At 42.8% G+C, this 19,767-nt stretch overlaps 2 protein-coding genes across 6 annotated transcripts; one reads left to right on the top strand and one right to left on the bottom strand.

Annotated features, from left to right (window-relative positions):
* Positions 1 to 103: 103 nt before the first annotated feature.
* ednrab (endothelin receptor type Ab) lies at positions 104 to 7,354 on the bottom strand. Its single transcript, XM_026998639.2, has 8 exons — positions 7,147 to 7,354; positions 6,067 to 6,628; positions 5,174 to 5,301; positions 4,852 to 5,050; positions 4,483 to 4,635; positions 2,175 to 2,308; positions 1,826 to 1,934; positions 104 to 1,542 (listed from the first exon to the last, which is right to left on the bottom strand). The coding sequence occupies exons 2-8, from the start codon at positions 6,571 to 6,573 to the stop codon at positions 1,393 to 1,395; spliced, it is 1,380 nt and encodes a 459-aa protein (XP_026854440.2). The 5' UTR covers positions 6,574 to 6,628; positions 7,147 to 7,354; the 3' UTR covers positions 104 to 1,392.
* On the top strand, positions 6,566 to 19,359 carry ttc29 (tetratricopeptide repeat domain 29). 5 transcript variants are annotated; one of them, XM_026998643.2, is made up of 13 exons: positions 6,566 to 6,637; positions 8,563 to 8,626; positions 13,635 to 13,694; positions 16,002 to 16,118; positions 16,335 to 16,412; positions 16,762 to 16,985; positions 17,111 to 17,296; positions 17,517 to 17,729; positions 17,856 to 17,941; positions 18,027 to 18,118; positions 18,323 to 18,446; positions 18,810 to 19,036; positions 19,253 to 19,359. In XM_026998643.2, the coding sequence occupies exons 4-13, from the start codon at positions 16,012 to 16,014 to the stop codon at positions 19,269 to 19,271; spliced, it is 1,356 nt and encodes a 451-aa protein (XP_026854444.2). In that variant the 5' UTR covers positions 6,566 to 6,637; positions 8,563 to 8,626; positions 13,635 to 13,694; positions 16,002 to 16,011; the 3' UTR covers positions 19,272 to 19,359. The 5 variants fall into 5 exon arrangements, with proteins under 5 accessions (XP_026854444.2, XP_026854445.2, XP_026854441.2 ...); XM_026998644.2 differs by lacking the exon at positions 8,563 to 8,626 and having other exon boundaries at positions 6,567 to 6,637; XM_026998640.2 differs by lacking the exons at positions 6,566 to 6,637; positions 8,563 to 8,626; positions 13,635 to 13,694 and adding an exon at positions 15,679 to 15,913.
* Positions 19,360 to 19,767: the final 408 nt, after the last annotated feature.

Here is a 19,767-nt window from a genome sequence, read left to right as displayed (position 1 = left end):
TGGTAGGAAGAAAATGGTATAATTACCAACATCTGTAACTACATATGTTCAACCCCGCATCTTTTGATTATTTAAGCACACAAAAGTCGAGCTCAGTTCATGGTTGTCCTTTAACTGCACTTTATTCTTCACAGGTTTGCAGATATGAAAAGAAAATTGTTGCAGGTTAGATTAACTTTCCGTTGCTCTGTAGCAGAAATAAACACACCAACGCACATGCACACACGCGCACACACTCTTATATTTTCCAATGACTTCCAATCCTGCTAACCCTGTACCTTCTAACTAACCTTAACGTCAGTAACCAGTAGGACATTTTTTGGCTCATTTTTCAGTTAAAAGCTGAATCAAAAATAAATACATTTGTGTTTTCTTTTCAGCCAAATTGTAAATGTACAATTTAGTAAAATCTAACATCTCATAAGTTGCTCTCGCAAATCATGTTCTCTAGATTCAGTATAAGAAGGCGATGCAGACTGTTTTGGTAAAGGCTTTAGTTCATTGAACCACAAAAAAAAAAAAAAAAAGATGACATACACAATTCTGACTGGCCACCAGTTCTTTATGGACACATTCCGCTGTAATGGAACCTCCTGTACTCAGTTCGGAAGACAAACAAGCTGTCAGACAAGCAGCCATCTTCAGCTCGTTTAAAAACACCATGGACGAGGTTTTGTGCAAAGCACGAACGGCTCACAAAAGTGCGGGGTGAAGGACAACCTTGTTTGAGCTGGTGGCGTTCTGATCTGGAGCTAGACGCACATGTCAAGCATAACTGCAGTCTCACAATATGAAGCTATTAACTAGTTATTAACTAGTGCAACAGCTAGGACGTATTAATATACTTAAATAAATTTACATAGCACAAAAATGAAAATATTATAAAACAAATAAGTTATTGTATATAGGCAAAAGGTGTACACCATCACTAAATATACATATTTGAACTATTCTAACGTATCTGTTTCTTTTGTTGATGGTGTTAGTTTACTGTTGTTATGTTTAAAAGCCTCCATTTAAAAGCATAGCCTCATTAGGACAACCTTAATAAATATCAAAAACAATAATGAAGTAAAATAAAATACAGCAATTTCAACATAATCAATATACCACAAAATCACCATTATAAGTTGTAGCTCATACCAGGTGAGGTTTAACAGTGAATGACAATGACCTTTGGTTTGAGCATGTCAGGTGAGAGCAGCCTGAAGGGCACTGCAGCCTGAAGGGTGACTCCATTCAGACAGTTAGGCGGCATAGGGCTACCTTTCCTAATCTGGCTACTTGCTTATGTAGGTTCTTGTGTATGTATATATGTGTGTGTGAGAGAGAGATAGAGAGAGAGAAGGAGAGAGAGAGAGAGAGAGAGAGAGTGTGTGTGTCTTTGTGTGATCAGTTGTAGCTGTTCTTCTGTTGTGATGTCCGATTGGCCGGGCTATTCTGGAGGTCAGGAATGTTGTGGAAGTCGGGGCACTTGTACAGGATGCTGGTTCCCGCGCTGTTCAGCAGCGAGTCGGAATAACACCAACAGCAGAGACATGACTGTGGGAGAGGGGAAGTGTGGCTGATATGAGAGAAACCCGCGCCTGATACACATACGCACACACAGCTGTGCAATCCACAGCCAATCATTCTCCCTCACCAAGTCAAAAATAATCCCAGACCACACAGATGGCTGACCTGGACACCTCGAGACATTCTCGTGCTTAGCGAGAACAAGAGTAAAAATAACAGATATATAAGAGAAACAGACAGATAGAGGAGTAAAGGGAGGTGGAGAGGAGTGGAGAGAAAGAAAGATCAGAAGAAAGGAGGGCATCTGTACCTTGAAGCAATTTTTAAACTTCTTGCTGACAAAGTAGAGTACAATGGGGTTGATGCAGGAGTTTATGGTTGCCAGATTTATGCTGAAGTAGTCCAGTACCAGCAAGAAACTACAAGAGGCCCAAAGACACAGATATCACGTAGACACAAGGATTTGTAGAACAGGGAGTGAAACACTGACCCTGAGTTCATGACCCTTGAAAGTTACAGATCATGTCCTGTTGGATCATTCCTGTTATTTCACCGCTAATGGGAATCATCCTTGAGTCTTCATCCATCATAACTACTGGAGCAAAGGGAGATAGAATTTTGTGTGTGTGTGTGTGTGTGTGTTTGTGTGCGTGCCTTACTTGAGGAGGTCACAGCGTTCTGTATCATGCGGAATGTAAGCCATCTTCTTCAGAATGCGACTCAGGTGTAGAGGGAACCAGCATAGAGCAAATATCAGTACCAGAGAGAATACTACCTTCGCTACCTCACGGCGCTGAGAGCACAAACACACAAACACACACGCACGCGCACACACACACACACACACACACACACACACACACACAGGTTACTCATTAAAACAATAAATCTACAAATTTCCTCAAAATCGGATCACCTATTTGATACCCAAGGTTAACATACTTATAAATAGACGATTGGTATTTAACAATACCATTTGGCATTTACAATTTACAAAATAATTTTAAAAATAATATCTAATTAATTCACCTGGTGAAGGGATTGAAAGACACCCTCCAGTGAAAATCAAGTCATGTTACCATGTTCATGTAGTGTTTTTTGTACACTACAAAATTGATCATGAAATAAGCAATTTCATAAGAAGAGTTCGGCTTTGGAACTGCAGTGTACCAATAAGAGTCTCAAAAACACAGATACAGACAGTCAGGGTTTCATACATCACAAACCAAAGGAACCAATCCCATCGATTTGAGGGTTGCGCTTTCCATATCATTAGCATAATGCTATGGTGAAAGCAAGGGTAATGGAGAAGCCATTTGTAGTACTTATGGTATTTTGCAAGATACATTTCACTATCTTCAAAATGATGGCAGAACCATGTTCTGTTTTTGGTTGCAAAGGTACAAAACAAGAAAATGTGAGCCTTTAAGTATTTCAAAAGGAGCTGAACATCAGAGAGAAATGTGTGCTGTTTATTTGGAAAAATCAGTCTGTCCCAGCCAAACTTCCAGAATAAACTTGTTTGCAGCATACATTTTGTAGAGGACTGTCCCATCCATTTATCCTAAATTCACAGCAAGTACGAACCAACATGTTGGTCGATTGGTAAGTTTATTTTTTTGGTTACTGACTGTGTACAACAAATATACGGTGTGCTAGATAATATTAGAGAACGCCTACCAAGTTACAGGATGATTTATGACAAATGCTGACAGGATATTATATATGGCTATGGGATTTGAAGAAAAAAGTCATGTGAAATGTTTCTCCAAACAGTTTGTCAGATAGATAAGATACTGAATTAGATGATGGCTATGTTCAAAACGATAATTCTGTCAGAATACTTCACATGACTTTGGAGTTGTTCTTGAAAGTGTGTCACAGTGATGCACATCTTCATAAGTTGCTAGCACAGCACTAGTTAATTCAAGAGCATATGGCATGTGGAGGAAGCCCTAAAGACAAAGCTTTCACATATGCAGGATTTCTGGTCAAAATGTAGCCAACGTTAGCACATTTTGGAAAGGCAACCATGCACAATAGCTAATTATATATCATACAGCAATGATTTGAGGTTGCTGATTTTGAAATATTTTTTTTTCAGTAGAGAATTCTAAAACATATCTTCTGCTATTTCTTTAAAATGTACACGTTATCATAGAGTACATGATATATAGATTATTACTTATGAAGTAGATGCTTTTCTCCAGAAAAAAAAAAAAAATAATTTTCAAAGCATTTCTCCCTAATGGCACATCTGGGTGTAAGCTTATCAGAGCTTATCAGAGCTGCTTATCCAAGCTGGCGACTGGGACCAAAGCTGTCTAACATTACAAACACATTATTAGCTCTTTGATAACCTGGTCATGCCGAAGGCCCGTTATCTGTTTGCATTACATTTTTAAGGTTATAGAGAGTGATGTATAAAATAATTACTATTCTGATACAATGACTTGCAGGTGACCCTGTGGAATTCACACTTGTTTTTCTGACTCAATTTCCAGTTCGAACATGTATGTCTGTAGTACTCCAATATTATTACCTGCCATTGTGTTGTATATAGTAGCTAGCAGTTTTGTGTGTTTGAGGAGTAGAGTCAAAGGTGAGTAGGTGAGCTCAAACTGCAGGTAAGTGTCAGAGGAGTGGGTGGAGATAGAGGCGGGGACTATTTGCATATTCATAGATTTGCACATACCGAATAAAGGCAGATGTGTATTCACATGCATATTTATAGATTCATACATACTGAATAAAGGTAGAGATGTAGTTACATCTAAGCAACATTTGGAGATTTTTTTTCTTGGTAATAACTTCTAAATATTTCATTTTGCTGAACAGAGAGGTTTTTATAGATTGACTCAATGTCAGGAGTGGGTCCAAACTGCCTACCGAACAATCTATAAATTAGTGACATGTTGTAGGGATTAAAAATGGAGAGTTCACTGAATCATTTCCTAAGTGTCTCACCTGTTTGAGGTGTTCGGTCGGTGCAATCCTCAGGCTTCCCTTCGTGTGGCTGAGCATCTCACAGGTCATCAAAGTGTAGAAGATAGCTGTACATGCCAACGGCATGCAGAAGTAAAACCCAAACAGCCACCAGTCCTTTGCATCTATATAAAACTACAGCACATACACAGGCTTATGTGACACTGCTTCTGTGGTCATTGGGTCATAATGTGAGTAGGCGTTATGCTGTGATCTGTCACCGTGTAATTGTTTCTTGGCATGCTGCAGTATATGATGGCATTTTGCTCAGTACTACAGCACTGCTTCTGCATGTAATGCAATTATGTCATGTGGCTTTAGTACGGCGACAGTGGGGTGCTGGGGGCTTACCGCCATGAAGGACATGTTGGGACTGAGCATGCAGGTCTCCACGGTGATGTTGTTGCGCTCGAAGCTGACCATGTTGAAGCTCATAGCTTCAGGAACGGCCAGGATAAAGGACAGCGCCCAGATACACACGATCTCGAACCTGGTGGAGGCGGGGATGCCTATACCATGCACACGACTCCACGAGACCACAGCACGATACCTAGACACGCGCAGATACACATACGCACACACATAAACACAAAAAGGAATCTTTTCACTGTGTTTGCACTGTGTTGGCTGTGTTTGCACTGTGTTTTGATGTGTGTGTGTGTGTGTGTTATACCTGTCTACACTCAGGGCACACAGGTTGAGTACTGTTATTCCAACTGAAGCCTTTTGTAGGAATGGGAAGAGTTTACAGAGGAAAAGTCCGAACAGGGTTCCAGCGAATGGCCAACTCATCGCCAGCAGCTGTAGAGGCACACACATACACAGAAATAAAATGCACATAACAAAGACATACACACACATATATGCACAGACATGTACAGAAACACACAGAATACGCATACACAGAAATTTAAGACGTGTTCAGTGTTTAAGCAATGCACAGTATTACCAGAAAGTCACATGTACAGCTTTTATTCACAAGAAACACACATTTTTTGTACCACAAGTTATGTAGACACACACTACACATGGGCCTATGCAGAAATCTGTTTCTGTTTAAAGATAATGTTGTGTCCTCTGTGTGTATGTGTTTTTGGGTGTGTGTGTGTGTGTATGTGTGTTATGGTATGTGTTTCAGTGTGTGCTGAGGGTGTGTTAAGTGGTACACCAGTAGATGTTCCAAAATAAGAATGTCAGACTGACATGCAGCCAAGACAACTTCTCACACACACGTACACACCCGGTCACCATATCAGTCGCAGTGAGTGACGGTGACAAATCCCAGACAGCGATAGTCACTGATGATGTCATACTGGAGCACCCTTCTTTAAAGAGAGGTTGACTCTGACGTTCATCGCTCGTGCCTTTCTGCACCATTTCACAACCCACCAAATTCCAACTACACACATCATTTTCTTCCCAGACGGGTCTAAGAAGACGCCGCATTTGAAACGCGTTTGGCGTTTCCTTGGATGCTACCTCAGGATCGTCTGCCTGCGAGATGTATGCACCTGAAAGAAGCCGCTAGCGCACGCACAGCATTGCGGCAACCCCAACCCCCCCCACCTTGTAGACTTGGATGGGGATGTCAATAGCAATGTAGATGAGGTCTCCAAGGGCCAGGCTGGCGATGAGGGCGTTGGGCCGGTTCCTCATGCTCTTCTGGAATATAATCCGCAGGAGCGTGCCGTTGCCCACCACGCCTACGACGAAGATCACGCACGACAGCACCACGTTGACGTACTTGAGTGCCAGCTTCATGGACGTCGTCCGCGAGCATGCCGGAGGGGGTGGAGACGGACCGCCATGCACCGAGCTGTTCCCGGACGCCGGCGAGGAAGAGAAGGAGCGCCAGGAGGCGTGAAGGGCACGCAGAGGCTCCGAGGTCACACCCTCCGACCTTTCAATGTCCACGGGGAGGGTCAGAGGTGAGCGGGTGGCATAGAGGCCACGAAGGTGCGCAGCCATTGGGTCATCGAGGAGCAGGAAGTTGTTTGAGGAGTTTGATTGACAGGAGCCTTGTCTAATCAGGATGCAGGATATGGTTGCTATTAGCGCTGTGACCCAGGGCATGATGGAGCACCAATGTGTGATGCAGGTCCAAGACTTTGTTTTTACCAAAGTTCAGCTGGACGGGGTAAGAGAAAACATGCAGACATTATAACATTGCTGCCAGTGGCTAACATTTCATGCACTTTATATCTGAGACCAGAACAAATTCAATCTGACCATTCAGTTTAAGATGTAAGTTTAATAGATGTGCATTTCATTAACTATAATCACACACAGAAAGTAACTCATGTCACACGCTTTAAAGTTGCCCATGTTGTGTCAGCACTGCAGAAGGGCAACACAGGAATTTCTTCAAAAGAAAATAACATTCTGTAGTAGTTAGTCACAGATAAGTAGAAAGATGTGTGGTGGAGACAAGGCTCAGTATTAAATAAACAGGCGTAATTGCCCTCAGAGCAAGAGTGAGACAAAGAAAACAAAGAATTCAGACAGGGAAAGAGAAAGAAAGTTCTAGACTTTTATAAAGACTTAATTAAGAAGTGTTTTAGCTTTCGAGTATGCACACAGCATAAACTCATAAAGTAGTTTAAAATCTATATATTTTTGCCAAATGCATAATTGTGTTTCACTCACCTTGTGGAAGCGGACTGCCTTTGTCTGTCAGGTTTAGTGAAATAAAAATGCCCTTTCTAGTCCTGGCAAATAGGAGAAGTGAGTTTAGAGGAGTTTGTGTGTGGTGAATTACACCACACAGAGGAAAGTGCATGGGTACGAGCTTACAGCTAGAGCACAACAAAAGTTAAACCACCACAAGCCCCCTTATAGCTCTTTTCACCCCCGCTCACTCACTCACTCACTCACTCACTCTCTCTCTCTCTCTCTCATCTGTGGGATGTGGCTTGCCTGGCATAAGATCATTAGACTCATCCCCCAGCCCCAAAAAGCATGCGCGTGCACACACACTATAAAATCTTTGAAGCCTATTTCATTTTACTTTGCTCAAGTTGAGCAATATAGTATAGCTGAATACAAAGTGTGTAACCTCATTTAATCAAAAACTTTAAACACGGCACAAACTGAAAACACACAGAGACAAAAACACAACACAGAGAATAGTACAGAGAGAGACTGTGGGTAACCCTCAACCTTAAATTAGATCAAGATAAGTAAACTATAATAATTATGATATAAATGATAATTAATCTATATATTCAGTTTATTTTGCTAATATAACATATCTTTGTTGGAATTTGGAATGAATCACACATTATACAGAGATTGTATAACAACTTTTCTTAACACCTCTCTGTTCTTTTATGAACAGAATTCTACATAGGGAATCATTTCAGCCCAGTATGATTTCAAAAAGCAGAGAACTGTTTTCATGGCCTGCGTTTCCCCCATTAACCCCAGCAGTTCTACTCTCTTAAATCTTAGACGCTGAAGTGACCAAAAGTGTCCTGGCTGTTCACTGAGACCATTCAGCGCCATAGGGATGGGGGATGGGAGTCAGAGACAGGACGCCCTGTCCAGGGTTCCGTATTTGGGAATATCCCGAGAGAGAATTCTCTGATGGGAATCTGCTTTAGAAGTCTGGCTGGACAGGAATATAACTGTTTGCATGCAGAATATAATATGTGAGTGTGTATGTGCGTGAGTGTGTGTGTGTGTGTGTGTGTGTGTGTGTGTGTGTGTGTGTGTGTGTGTGTGTGTGTGTGTGTGTGTGTGTGTGTGTGTGTAAAAATATACTCCTTGACAAGTACCTTAACAATAACATGAACAAATAACACCAAAATTCAAGTAAGAAATTACTTGAGTATAAACACTGATAGCGGAATTTGGATTAAAGCCTTTCACATGTCTTAAAATCATCTGCAATCTTCTCTTAATCTTCTCACAAACATCTCACAAAATTGTTGTCCTCTGTCTCTCTGTCTCTCTCTCTCTATGTGTGTGTGTTGTTGTCTCTTAGAAGCCACAACATTAGAACCCCAACAAGATACACTTGTCATAAATACACAAATGTGTTTACTGTTGTGTGTGTGACAGAGAAAGACAGAGAGCAAACCAAGAGAAAGAAGAGAAGACAGTAAATGTACAATGGGGTTCAAAGGTGAAATAGTTTTTCACGTTGATATGTCTCTTGTTATAGACCACACACACACACACACACACACACACTTGTTTGCCCCTTTCAGAATAATCACAACAGTTTAATGCATAGATGAATGGATAAAGAGGAACTAAAATGTTTATAATTTTTGCAAACATATTCCAAAAACAGATCCCCTCATATGAATATATCACATTTGTTTTAGAGCAGATCAAAGGTTGTTTTGTGCCAAGAGGCAAACCTCTGGGAGCAATTACTGTCATGACCTCATGAACTTTGACCTTGAGGAAGCATTATGATTGGCACTGCCTCAAGTCCGACTTTATAAAGATTTCTTCTTTCAACCCGATGAACTCATAATCAGAGCACCAAAACCAAACATCCCCTAAAGATGTCAGTTCCAGAATGTTCTTATTGAAAAATAATAAAGCTACTTTCTTTACTTTGTTCTGGTCTGAGGTCTCAGGATGGGAAACAGTTACAGATCACTTCAAACAAGTGCTGTTTCATTAAATCTTTACATTTCATTTTCAAACGGTGTCTTTCTAGTTCCTCTGTTTCAGAAGTGGGTTTTTTTTTGTGAGCAGACTGCAGTTAGAGGCATCGTCCTCTGATAAACAAAACCCCAGAGTCCGATAAAACGATGGGTGCACGTGTGCACAGAAGGCCCATAGGAAGCTAACAGGAAACAGATGTTGATAGAATCAGCCATATGTGGGACTCGACTCTCAATGAAAACAAGATTTTAAAAAGTTTGCAGTGGTGACTTTAATAAATTTGCACGTAATAAAACCGAATGGCACCCCTGTTCTGGTCAGGGTGCTTCCTGCAGCAGACAGCGCATGTCACTTTAATAGTGTCTATACAGACCCCAGCCACACAGTTAATTATAGTGGGAAGAATTTGTTCTAATTTCTGAGATAAACAACCAACAAAGAGACACAAACCCAGCACACATTTTCAAGATTATGCTGAAAATGTTCTTTATAATGTATGCTACATATGTTAAAGGTTTCTTAATGGTTATTTAAAAGTGCCAAGTTAAAACCGTTTGTTCAGAGCTCAATGTTTGTTCCAGTAGAACTCCTTAAAAACATACAAGCTGTTTTAAAACATATATAACAGAACAGCTTGGTAAAACTTGGCCACATAACACTTGCTTATGATAAAAATACAGATCATCAACTGTGGTGGCCAAAATACATTTTAGTAAATTGTATTATCATATCACATTTTACCATGTAAGTCTACTGATAACAAAAACACTGAATTCATGTGTATTTTTCTCTGGGTGTCTTTCTGCTAGTGAGGGTTTCTGCCATTTATGTCTCTTTCAGTGATGTACAAAAACAGTCGAGATTTTGAAAATACTTGTGAAGAATATTCAGCCTATATGATCCATGAGGTTCTTCACATCTGTAAATACCAATTTAATCAACAATACATGTTCTGTCATGATTGTCTTTGACTGATGACAGTAATTGTTAAAAAAATGCTTGAGGTACAAAATCAAACATGTAGCCTCTCCAAATGAACTAATTAAAGTTACAGTTTGTAGGTTTACAGAGGGCCTATTAATCTTTAGCCGAAATTCTCCTTATCTGTCTCCAGTCTACATCGTTGTCACAGCTTCCACGAGCAATGCAGGCAGGCTTTTGGGGTGCCATGAGATAATTGTGAGTTTCTTCAGTTTTTTCACTACATTCCTGACAAAAAGTCCTAAGCATTAAAATGGACAACCGAGCGATCACAAAGCGGATGCATACACTGAGAAGAGTGAGATATATTAAGGGCAAATCCATTATCTGAGTCGTAAGTATGGTCCAGGGTCAGTGAGCCAACATGGATAGTCTGGGAAAACACCGCAAACAAAAGAGACAAAAAACACACAACAGGATAGGGAAACAGGCTACAATGAGGAGCACAAGCTAGACGAACAGGCCAAGAGGCACAGGCAGACAGAACACAACAGAGGCATGGATTCACAACGACCAGCAAACTAACAGGCAACTAGACGGGATCTAAATACATTTACTAATAAGAGTTAACAAGACACAGGTGCGACAAATAATGGGTGGAGATAATGAAAGACGGAAGTAAAACAAAGACACAAGGCAGGGAAACCATGGAGACAGGGACACCGGGAGGGGCCAGCTGTGACACATACAATCTCATTTCCAGACATCTAAAATGGACTGTAAATGATTTAGCATTGAGAGAAGCTACACAGGGAGAAGCTAAATAGGTTGTTTGCAGTGGTAGTTGGGTGTTGTATTCCCATTGTATTTAACATTGTATTTAACATTTGGAGGCAAAAAAAAAACCTCACTCTACTTATATGGTCAGTATTTCCGATATGAAAACTTTGCTTAGTTCTCATAAGTGTCAGTGGCTGCTAGTTCCAACTACCAAGTCAGGATTTTAAAAAATGTACACCCCAATTCTAAATACAGAAAATGCACAAATGATGACAATTACAAAAACACATGATTTAAGAGTAGGAGGACACTCTGGTGGAGAGGACCAGGGCTCCGCGTGGGCCCAGAGTGAGGAGAAGAGGGCGGAGCTACGAAACCTACGTAGCAAGCGAAGAAGCCGCCTCCCACCGGCCAGTGGGGCACGGGAGGAGGGGCTAGCAGAACCGAATGCAGGGGGGAAAGTAAGAGGGAGGGCCTTGTGACTCCATGAGAGGAGAGCGGCTCATGGATCGAGAGGTGATGAGAACGAATGCAGGGAATGGCGCAACCCTCAGGCCAGATCGCAGAGAGGAGTCGCAGAGGCCGAGGCAGGTTTGCTTTGGCTTAAAAAGAGCGAAGGACACAAACCTCCATGCTCACACTAAAGTAGGGTGGCACACCGCTGCATATTTAGGAGCATGAGTAAACATGAGTAAACATTCAAACTTACATACCAGACAGGCGCTAACAGACGTCTGCAAATAACGCGAGAAAATTGCCTTTTGTTTATGCCTCACATTGACACTTGCTTGCACCTCGATCCTCAGTCGTTCCTACAGCTCCGGCTTCTTCAGTTCTGCCACCCTGTAGAAAATGAGCAGGGAACGCGAAGGAGTCGCGCCTGCGTGAATGCGAGCAGCGGTGGGAGGTGCCGCTGTCTGAGACGGAGAGAGAAGGCTTGGAGGAGCGGTGGGAGGTGCCGCTGTCTGAGACGGAGAGAGAAGGCTTGGAGGAGCGGTGGGAGGTGCCGCTGTCTGAGACGGAGAGAGAAGGCTTGGAGGAGCGGTGGGAGGTGCCGCTGTCTGAGAGGGAGAGAGAAGTCTTGGAGGAGCGGTGGGAGGTGCCGCTGTCTGAGACGGAGAGAGAAGGCTTGGAGGAGCGATGGGAGGTGCCGCTGTCTGAGACGGAGAGAGAAGGCTTGGAGGAGCGGTGGGAGGTGCCGCTGTCTGAGACGGAGAGAGAAGGCTTGTAGGAGCGGTGGGAGGTGCCGCTGTCTGAGAGGGTGAGAGAAGGCTTGGAGGAGCGGTGGGAGGTGCCGCTGTCTGAGAGGGAGAGAGAAGGCTTGGAGGAGCGGTGGGAGGTGCCGCTGTCTGAGAGGGAGAGAGAAGGCTTGTAGGAGCGGTGGGAGGTGCCGCTGTCTGAGAGGGAGAGAGAAGTCTTGGAGGAGCGGTGGGAGGTGCCGCTGTCTGAGACGGAGAGAGAAGTCTTGGAGGAGCGGTGGGAGGTGCCGCTGTCTGAGAGGGAGAGAGAAGGCTTGGAGGAGCGGTGGGAGGTGCCGCTGTCTGAGAGGGAGAGAGAAGGCTTGGAGGAGCGGTGGGAGGTGCCGCTGTCTGAGAGGGAGAGAGAAGGCTTGGAGGAGCAGTGGGAGGTGCCGCTGTCTGAGACGGAGAGAGAAGGCTTGGAGGAGCGGTGGGAGGTGCCGCTGTCTGAGAGGGAGAGAGAAGGCTTGGAGGAGCGGTGGGAGGTGCCGCTGTCTGAGAGGGAGAGAGAAGGCTTGGAGGAGCAGTGGGAGGTGCCGCTGTCTGAGAGGGAGAGAGAAGTCTTGGAGGAGCGGTGGGAGGTGCCGCTGTCTGAGACGGAGAGAGAAGGCTTGGAGGAGCAGTGGAATGGACTGGCGGCCCGGCAGAGAACAAGGAGATAGAGAAGACAGAGCGAGCCTGACCGTGAGGGTAGAAGAGCGGGCAGCAACATCACAGCACACATACAGCTGAACAGCACACCAGGAAAGAAAGAAACACCAACATATACAAATGTTATATATGTATCTATAAAGAACTGTGTCCATAGAACCTCTGTATGCTCCATAGAACCTCTGTATGCTCCATAGAACCTCTGTATGCTCCATAGAACCTCTGTATGCTCCATAGAGCCTCTGTATGCGCCAACAAGTTCACGCTTATATATTCGCAATGTTCCCCCTATTCCAAATGCCGTAAATGGTCAGGTCATAGTCGGTCAGTTTTGGAATTCAGTTGCTATTTGATTTCCAGAGCAAAACAGAGCTCTGAGATAGGATAAAAGAAGCATTAAGAGAAAATTAAGAGAATGAAGGAGGAGGGAAAAATGGAGAGAAAGATAGCTGGAACAGAAAAGGAAAAGACAGAAAAACAAGACCTTAATCTGTGTCAGAAGTAGTCACTGAGGATGCCAAGAACAGGGTGGATTGCCCAGTCCCAGTGTTCCCATTGTGTACTGGTTTGTGGAGACAAAGGCGAACAAACAGCGACTCAAACATTTCGATGTTGTGCACCGGGTCTGAGAAGGAACAAACTGTCCTTCTGCCATGAAGGGATGAACTGGGTTGGCCACGATGCTTAGGTAAGCCCTACAGCCCAGATGTGCCAACTATCACAGGACCCAGGTTGTGCCGAGAACACATTCACCATCACCTCCAGCAGCCTGAACTACTGACATCTGACAGGAGAGGCTCATGGATTCACACTGCTTGTGCCGAACCATATATATATGCTTTATTTACACTTAGTTTATATATAGGCATTTAAAAATGATACTTATAATAATGCTTTTTCATTGTTGCTTTTAATTTGTAGAGCATAATCTCCCTGTACCGAAAACAAATTCATGGCAGTGGAGATAAACGCTTTTTCCAAGTGAGTATACATGTATTGAAAAATATTGCCTAATAAATGGAACGATTAGTGACTGCTTTATTTTAAACAGAGAACATCAAACAATGACATCAAACATCAAACTCAAACAACTAGGTTGAAGTGATTTTTACAAAAAAAAAAAAAAAAAAAGACATGTAGGGATTTTCATTACAAATGCTCAATGAATTGATAGTAATTAATGTATTAATGTAATTGATTGAATAGTAATCGAAAAAACTGTAAAAAAAACCAAAACAAAACAAAACAAAACAAAAAAACATTTCAAGCATACAAAAATGTATATTACCTTTATACTATACATGAGTATAGTGACCTATAGTAGACATCATGTGGGGGCAGGGTAGACATCACCCAGCCCTAGCGATTTAACAAATTTGCCAAAATCACAAATTGTTTTTGCATACTATTGTATATTCTGTGTAATTCTGGGTAATTGTTATTCAAGATCTCTTCCAGTAAAGTGACTTAATGATCTACTGTGCCTGTTTCTGAAATGTCCTGTAGAATAATTGCAATGCTGTTATCGGTCTGGCCTCTGGTTATTTCCTATATCCATCACAGTGTATATCATAAAATATAAGAGCTCTGTTAAATCACTAATCAAGTCATCATGAAACCTGTCTTGAAAGGCACACTGTGATACTGTGGCGACAGGATGATGTGATGACTAGAGACTTTTGACACCTGCACTTCAGCTGGACACTTAATATGTCAGCAGTTGAAAATGAAGTGGTATTTCCCCACAGGATATTGCACATTTATTAGTTGTGGTTTCCATTACAGTGATTTAATGCTTGTGAAGTAACGTTAAATTAGTTTCCATAGACACAAATGCACTGGGCTCATAAAACCTCTTTAGAGGAAGACGTTTTGTTCTCACCACCCTGAGTAGATTTAGTTCATGTAATAACCTTAGAACTGTAATAACCTTATAACATTAAAGTTCTGCGGTATGTCTAGTCCTGAAACAAAATTGTGTCAAAAAACTTGAAGTCTTTATTTATGGCTGTTAAAACTAGTTTCAGTTTCATACTTTTCTGTGGTAAAATGCAACAGTCCTTCATACACTTTCAGATACACTTTCCAAACATTTTTCTATAACCAAAATGTTATTTGATGCAAAGGTGGATGCTATTTTTTTAGTAACCATGACATACCTGTGGAACTTACAAAGGAAATAAAGATAGTTCAGCTACAAATTTTTACAAGACCCTTTCCACATAAAAATCAGATATTGGTGGCTATCAGGTCCTGGAACTTCAACATATTCCCCTCAAACCAATCCAGTCTCAGAGGCTGGAAAGCCTGTCCAGGCTGCCAAACGAGCAGCCTGCATGCTTGGAATGGATATGCTAATCTGGCAATCTCTGGAACATGGATGTGTGCTGAGGTCTCTTAGAGGATAGAGGAATTCTAGGCCAGTTAGAAGACTGTAAACAGCATTCTGAACTCCCAATAGGTCAGTGCTTTCACATGCTGTAGGGTGCCAGGTCGCTTGTTTTACTGTAAGCAAACAACTGCAAATGACAATACATCCCTACAATGCAGTTTAGTTCTTATCAGATGTACCGCTGATCTCATCCATGGCTCTGTACACTATTTTACAAAGCTGCATTCCAAGCACAAAGCCTTTTATTTCAATGTTATAATTTAAAGGTCCACCACTTATTTTCAGTGTGCCTCAAAGCAGCTGAATTGAAACTACTGAAACTACTGTTTAGTAGTTTGACATTGTTTTTTTTGCAAATCATAATTTAAATTTCGATTGTTATCTTATAATTGACTAATGGTATGTAATTAAGTGCTACATTTGTTTGCAACACATTTCTAAAATAAGAAAAACTGAACGCATATGCTGAAAGCATAATAATGTAAGTGCTTTACTTTTTTTTATAAACTATTACTTTTATATTTCTTACTGTGTGTCGCCATGGTGACGCGTGGTCACGTCAGGAACTAGCGCTATAACTAACGCGAATGCCGATACAATCTGGGAAAAAGCTGGCAAGTTTAGCGAACTAATTCGCTAGTGGTTATATACGTATTCGCGCGAATTTCAGTGCTTATACATAATACAATCTCAAGTTACATTAAAAATCAACTTTTACCTACACCGTTCAATTACATTTGTGAAGACATATTTCAAAACGTTTCCTTCAGCCGAAAATTGCTAAAGGAGCAGAGGACAACACGCATTGGTAGCTAGCTAGAAGCTAACTTATTTTACAGCTTATTTGTAACTTATTTAATTCTTCCACTTCACGTCTGAAATCACTTGCCTTCTAGCTGAATAATTATGACTTCCTCCGTGCTGCCCGGACAGAAGAAAACAAGGTTCCTCCCAGACATCAACGCTGCTACCGCTCCTACTCCCCGTGAGAGGACGGGCTTTCTCAAAGCCAGGTATGCACCATGCTGTAATAGGACTGCGCAGTCTTTTCTTCTAGATGCCGTTTCGTCTCTGCGCTTAATTTGGTACTACTAGTCCCGGCAATAGTACGTAGTACCTATTTGGTGTGGCAAGACGTTTTCATTTTAGCAGCGCAAAACTGATTTTTAAAAATTGTTGTTATTATTATTATTATTATTACTACTATTTAATTTTTATTTATTTTGCAGGCCCCACCACGAGCTTGACACAAACCGCCACGAAAACGCCTCGGGCGAAACTCCAGTTACCGAGGATGACATAGCACAGTGAGCAGCTGCTGTGGCACTACAGAGATGTGGAAATACTTCAAAACATACAGCTTAGGGGATAAGCGATGATCAGTGCATTATAAACTTTGGCCCGTTGTTTTATGTACCAGCAGATGGCACTGTATGCTAAGGAATTAAACAGCTTTGCTCTGCGAAATGTGTTTCTGCTTTTAACTACCAAGTTTTGGGGGGTCTGTTTGTTTAATACATTTCATAAAGTGCCCTAGGAATGTAATTGGGCGTGTACCCAAATGACGCTTGGGTGACTCAAGCTCAGGGGTCCCAGTGCTTGGCGACGCTTTTTAAGAATCCCCTTGTAACTGTAACCTCCTGTGTGTTTCGCCAGATTCCGGAACACCCTTCGCCAAAATCTTTGCGTGTCGATGTTGCGGGAAGGGTTTCATCGCTCCTTTGCGGAGTTCTTTTCGTTGCTGGAACGCTGGCGAGCGTCGCGCGAGGCGGCGGGACCGGGCAGCGCGCTGTGGCAGCAGCGCCCACTCGAGAAGCATCCGCGCAAACTGGAGCCGCTGAGAGAGCACCTTACACGCGCTGAGTCTGCAGAGAGAGCCGGTAGTGTCCCCTCGTATGCAAGCGCTGTTAATGCTAATATGGAATTAAAATGTTTTTAATACTGTAAAAAAAAAAAAAGTTAAACATTTTTTTAAAAAGCACTTTTTTTTTCTCTCTTTCTCTAGGCCAGTATGTAGAAGTCTATGAAAATTATTTGGCTCTGGCTAGGTTTTTCTCTGAGCCAGAAGACAGGTGGATTCGTTATCACTTCTATGAGCTCAGCCTCCTGTCCGCCGGCAAGATCAAGATGGACTCTGGCAAGCGCGAGGCCGAGGCCAACGGGCACATGGGGGAGGTGTACTTAGAGCAAGGTCCCGCGCGCACATACACACTGAGAATTGGAGCTGTTTGACTTTGAATTAGGTCACTGAGAAAATGATACACGGGCTCTTCCAGGAAGGCGCATGTGCAGATGTTGCTTTAACTACTCTTTGATTGCTTTGAAAATAGTATTGCCCGTACATTTAGGAGTGTGTGTGTGTGTGTGTGTGTGTGTGTGCACGTGGTTATGTATTTAAATGTGCACTACAGGTGATTTTGAGCTTGCTAGGGAGCATTACGAGGTGTTCTACAACCTGGCCGTGGGCAGATTGTGGCAGGACGAGAGTGGGAACACACACCACTCTCGTGCATGCATGGGTCTCTGCAGGATCTACACACTGCTGGCACAGAGACAGCTGCAGACTAAAGACTACCGAACAGCTATTCAGATCCTCACCAAGGCATACGATATGGCTAAGGAAGGTACCCACACACAGACACATGTGCACACACGCACATACTGGGACAAAGCAGATCCAAAACGTTCCTACTTGAGCTCTCACACCTCTCACATTCTACCTCGCCATTTTCCCCACCCCGGCCTTTCAGGAGGGGAGAGAAGGATGGAGGGAGAAGCAGCCTACAGAGTGGGTCTGGCCTATCAGTGCAAGGGTGACCAAAAAGCTGCAAAAGAGGTCAAACACACACAGACACCCACACACACACGCAAGCTCTATGCGTACACTTGCATATTTGCTGTCTCTGTCTGATCCGTATCAGTTTCTGAGCACATTTGCAGAGATCGCCACAGGACTCGATGATGCAGCCGGTCTGGGGAAAGCTTACAAAGCCATCGCCAAATCACTGGAGATGTGCGCATATGCAACACCCCGCCCTTCACACATATACACACACCATATAGCTTACTTCAAGTTTTTAAAAAAGACCTGCCCGGACTTTGTTTGACATTTTAAGACTTTCACTATCACTCAGGTCACTCAGGAGTAATGCATGAAGGAAACAGTCTTCCACAGTGTGTTTGGGTGTGTGTACATTTATATGTGTGTGTTTTGTAGTGAGGGTAAAATGAGTGAATCCATCGAGTACCTACAGAAATATGCTGCAGTTTCTCAAGACAGCAAGCAGGAGCAGAACTTACAGGATGCCTGCATGTGCCTGGGAACCATACACAGCTCCAGAGTGAGAGAGTGTGTTTGTGTGTGTGTGTGTGTGTGTGTGTGTGTGTGTGTGTGTGTGTGTGTGTGAGAGAGAGAGAGAGTGGGGTCCGGGGTGGAATTTCACGCTAATTGAATATCAACATATGGTTTTCCTTAGAACCATTCTTAGAGTGGGAAGCTGTTCAACATCACTGTTTTTTAGTGCACTTTGAGTGTGCTTTCCTCCTGGCCTTGTATCATGTTTCATTGTAAGAGAATGACTTGTACTTTTTACACACAAAGTCATTATGGTTAATGTTCCCTGGGCTTTGAGGATATAGATCTTTTATGGCAGCTGAACCGGTCCTCTGTGTGTGTGTGTGTGTACGCACGTATGTGTATGCAGGGTCAGTATGACCGTGGCAGTGACTACTTTTCCCAGGCGTATGAGCTTGCGTGCTCCCTGGGCTCTGTGCCGGCCCTGCGCAAAGCCCAGGCCTGTGTGGGCGTTGCACGCGCCCACGCCCTGCTGCGGCCGTACAGTGCCGCCGTGGTGACAGGCGGACCACGGAGCCTCCTCGCGCTCATCCGCTGGAAGGAGGTGCGGGAGGACGGGTTCGTCGACTCATCCGGGTGAGCAGATTTAAGTTCCAGCAATGTGGATGAAGCACTGCATTTCTACACCAGCCCTCGTGTTCAGAGACGGCTTTTGATTCAGGCAAAGCTCTTAATGGAGGAAAGGTTTTTAATGGGTCATCACTGTGAATGGTGCCACTGACCTCAAGACCACACTGGTCTGAGCCTAAGAATGAAAGGCTATAAATCTGAGCACTCATTCTTTCTCCACAGAGAAGAAGTGATGGGATGATGAGAGGAGAACACAGGGAGTGGGACAGGGAATGGTACATAATGAGCAGAAATCTGTGACCGAAACAAATAAAAGCTTTTAAAATGAAGATCTTTAGTTGTTGTTTTTAATCTCCATAAAGATGACATTTCACTCAGGTGAATACACTGCTTTGGTTTCGGCTTGCCATTTAGTATTTAGAATTGATCAAACTATTGAAATTGTGCAGTTGATGAAGAGAGAACAGCACATTGTAGAGAATAGTATATTGTACCTTGTATTTATATAAGTACATAAATTGCAAATTCCTAGGATGTGGGTTAATTATAGTGACAACAGCGAAAAGGGCTCGAAGACATTAATCAAATAAACAGGTTTAAATTATTTGAGTTTAAACAAAATTCATAAATGAAGCATCAAACTACGAAATCTCAAACATGATCAAAAACACGATTAAGCCAGTCCCACTAGAAATCCCCTGCGCAACACCGCTGGACCGCCTTAGATCAGCGCAAAC

Source organism: Electrophorus electricus, chromosome 22 (assembly GCF_013358815.1).
Source record: "Electrophorus electricus isolate fEleEle1 chromosome 22, fEleEle1.pri, whole genome shotgun sequence".
Classification (NCBI taxonomy): Eukaryota; Metazoa; Chordata; class Actinopteri; order Gymnotiformes; family Gymnotidae; genus Electrophorus; species Electrophorus electricus.
This window is presented reverse-complemented; position numbering and strand designations above follow the sequence as displayed.

Excerpts from the sequence above, each read along its gene's own strand:
- ednrab (XM_026998639.2), bottom strand. The coding sequence starts at position 6,573 with ATGCCCTGGGTCACAGCGCTAATAGCAACCATATCCTGCATCCTGATT. Across the intron at positions 4,636-4,851 it reads CCAACATGTCCTTCATGGCG|TTTTATATAGATGCAAAGGA; the intron begins GTAAGCCCCCAG and ends TATGTGCTGTAG. Across the intron at positions 1,543-1,825 it reads AGTTTAAAAATTGCTTCAAG|TCATGTCTCTGCTGTTGGTG; the intron begins GTACAGATGCCC and ends CCTCTCCCACAG.
- ttc29 (XM_026998643.2), top strand. The coding sequence starts at position 16,012 with ATGACTTCCTCCGTGCTGCCCGGACAGAAGAAAACAAGGTTCCTCCCA. Across the intron at positions 17,297-17,516 it reads GGAGGTGTACTTAGAGCAAG|GTGATTTTGAGCTTGCTAGG; the intron begins GTCCCGCGCGCA and ends TGTGCACTACAG. Across the intron at positions 17,942-18,026 it reads ACCAAAAAGCTGCAAAAGAG|TTTCTGAGCACATTTGCAGA; the intron begins GTCAAACACACA and ends GATCCGTATCAG.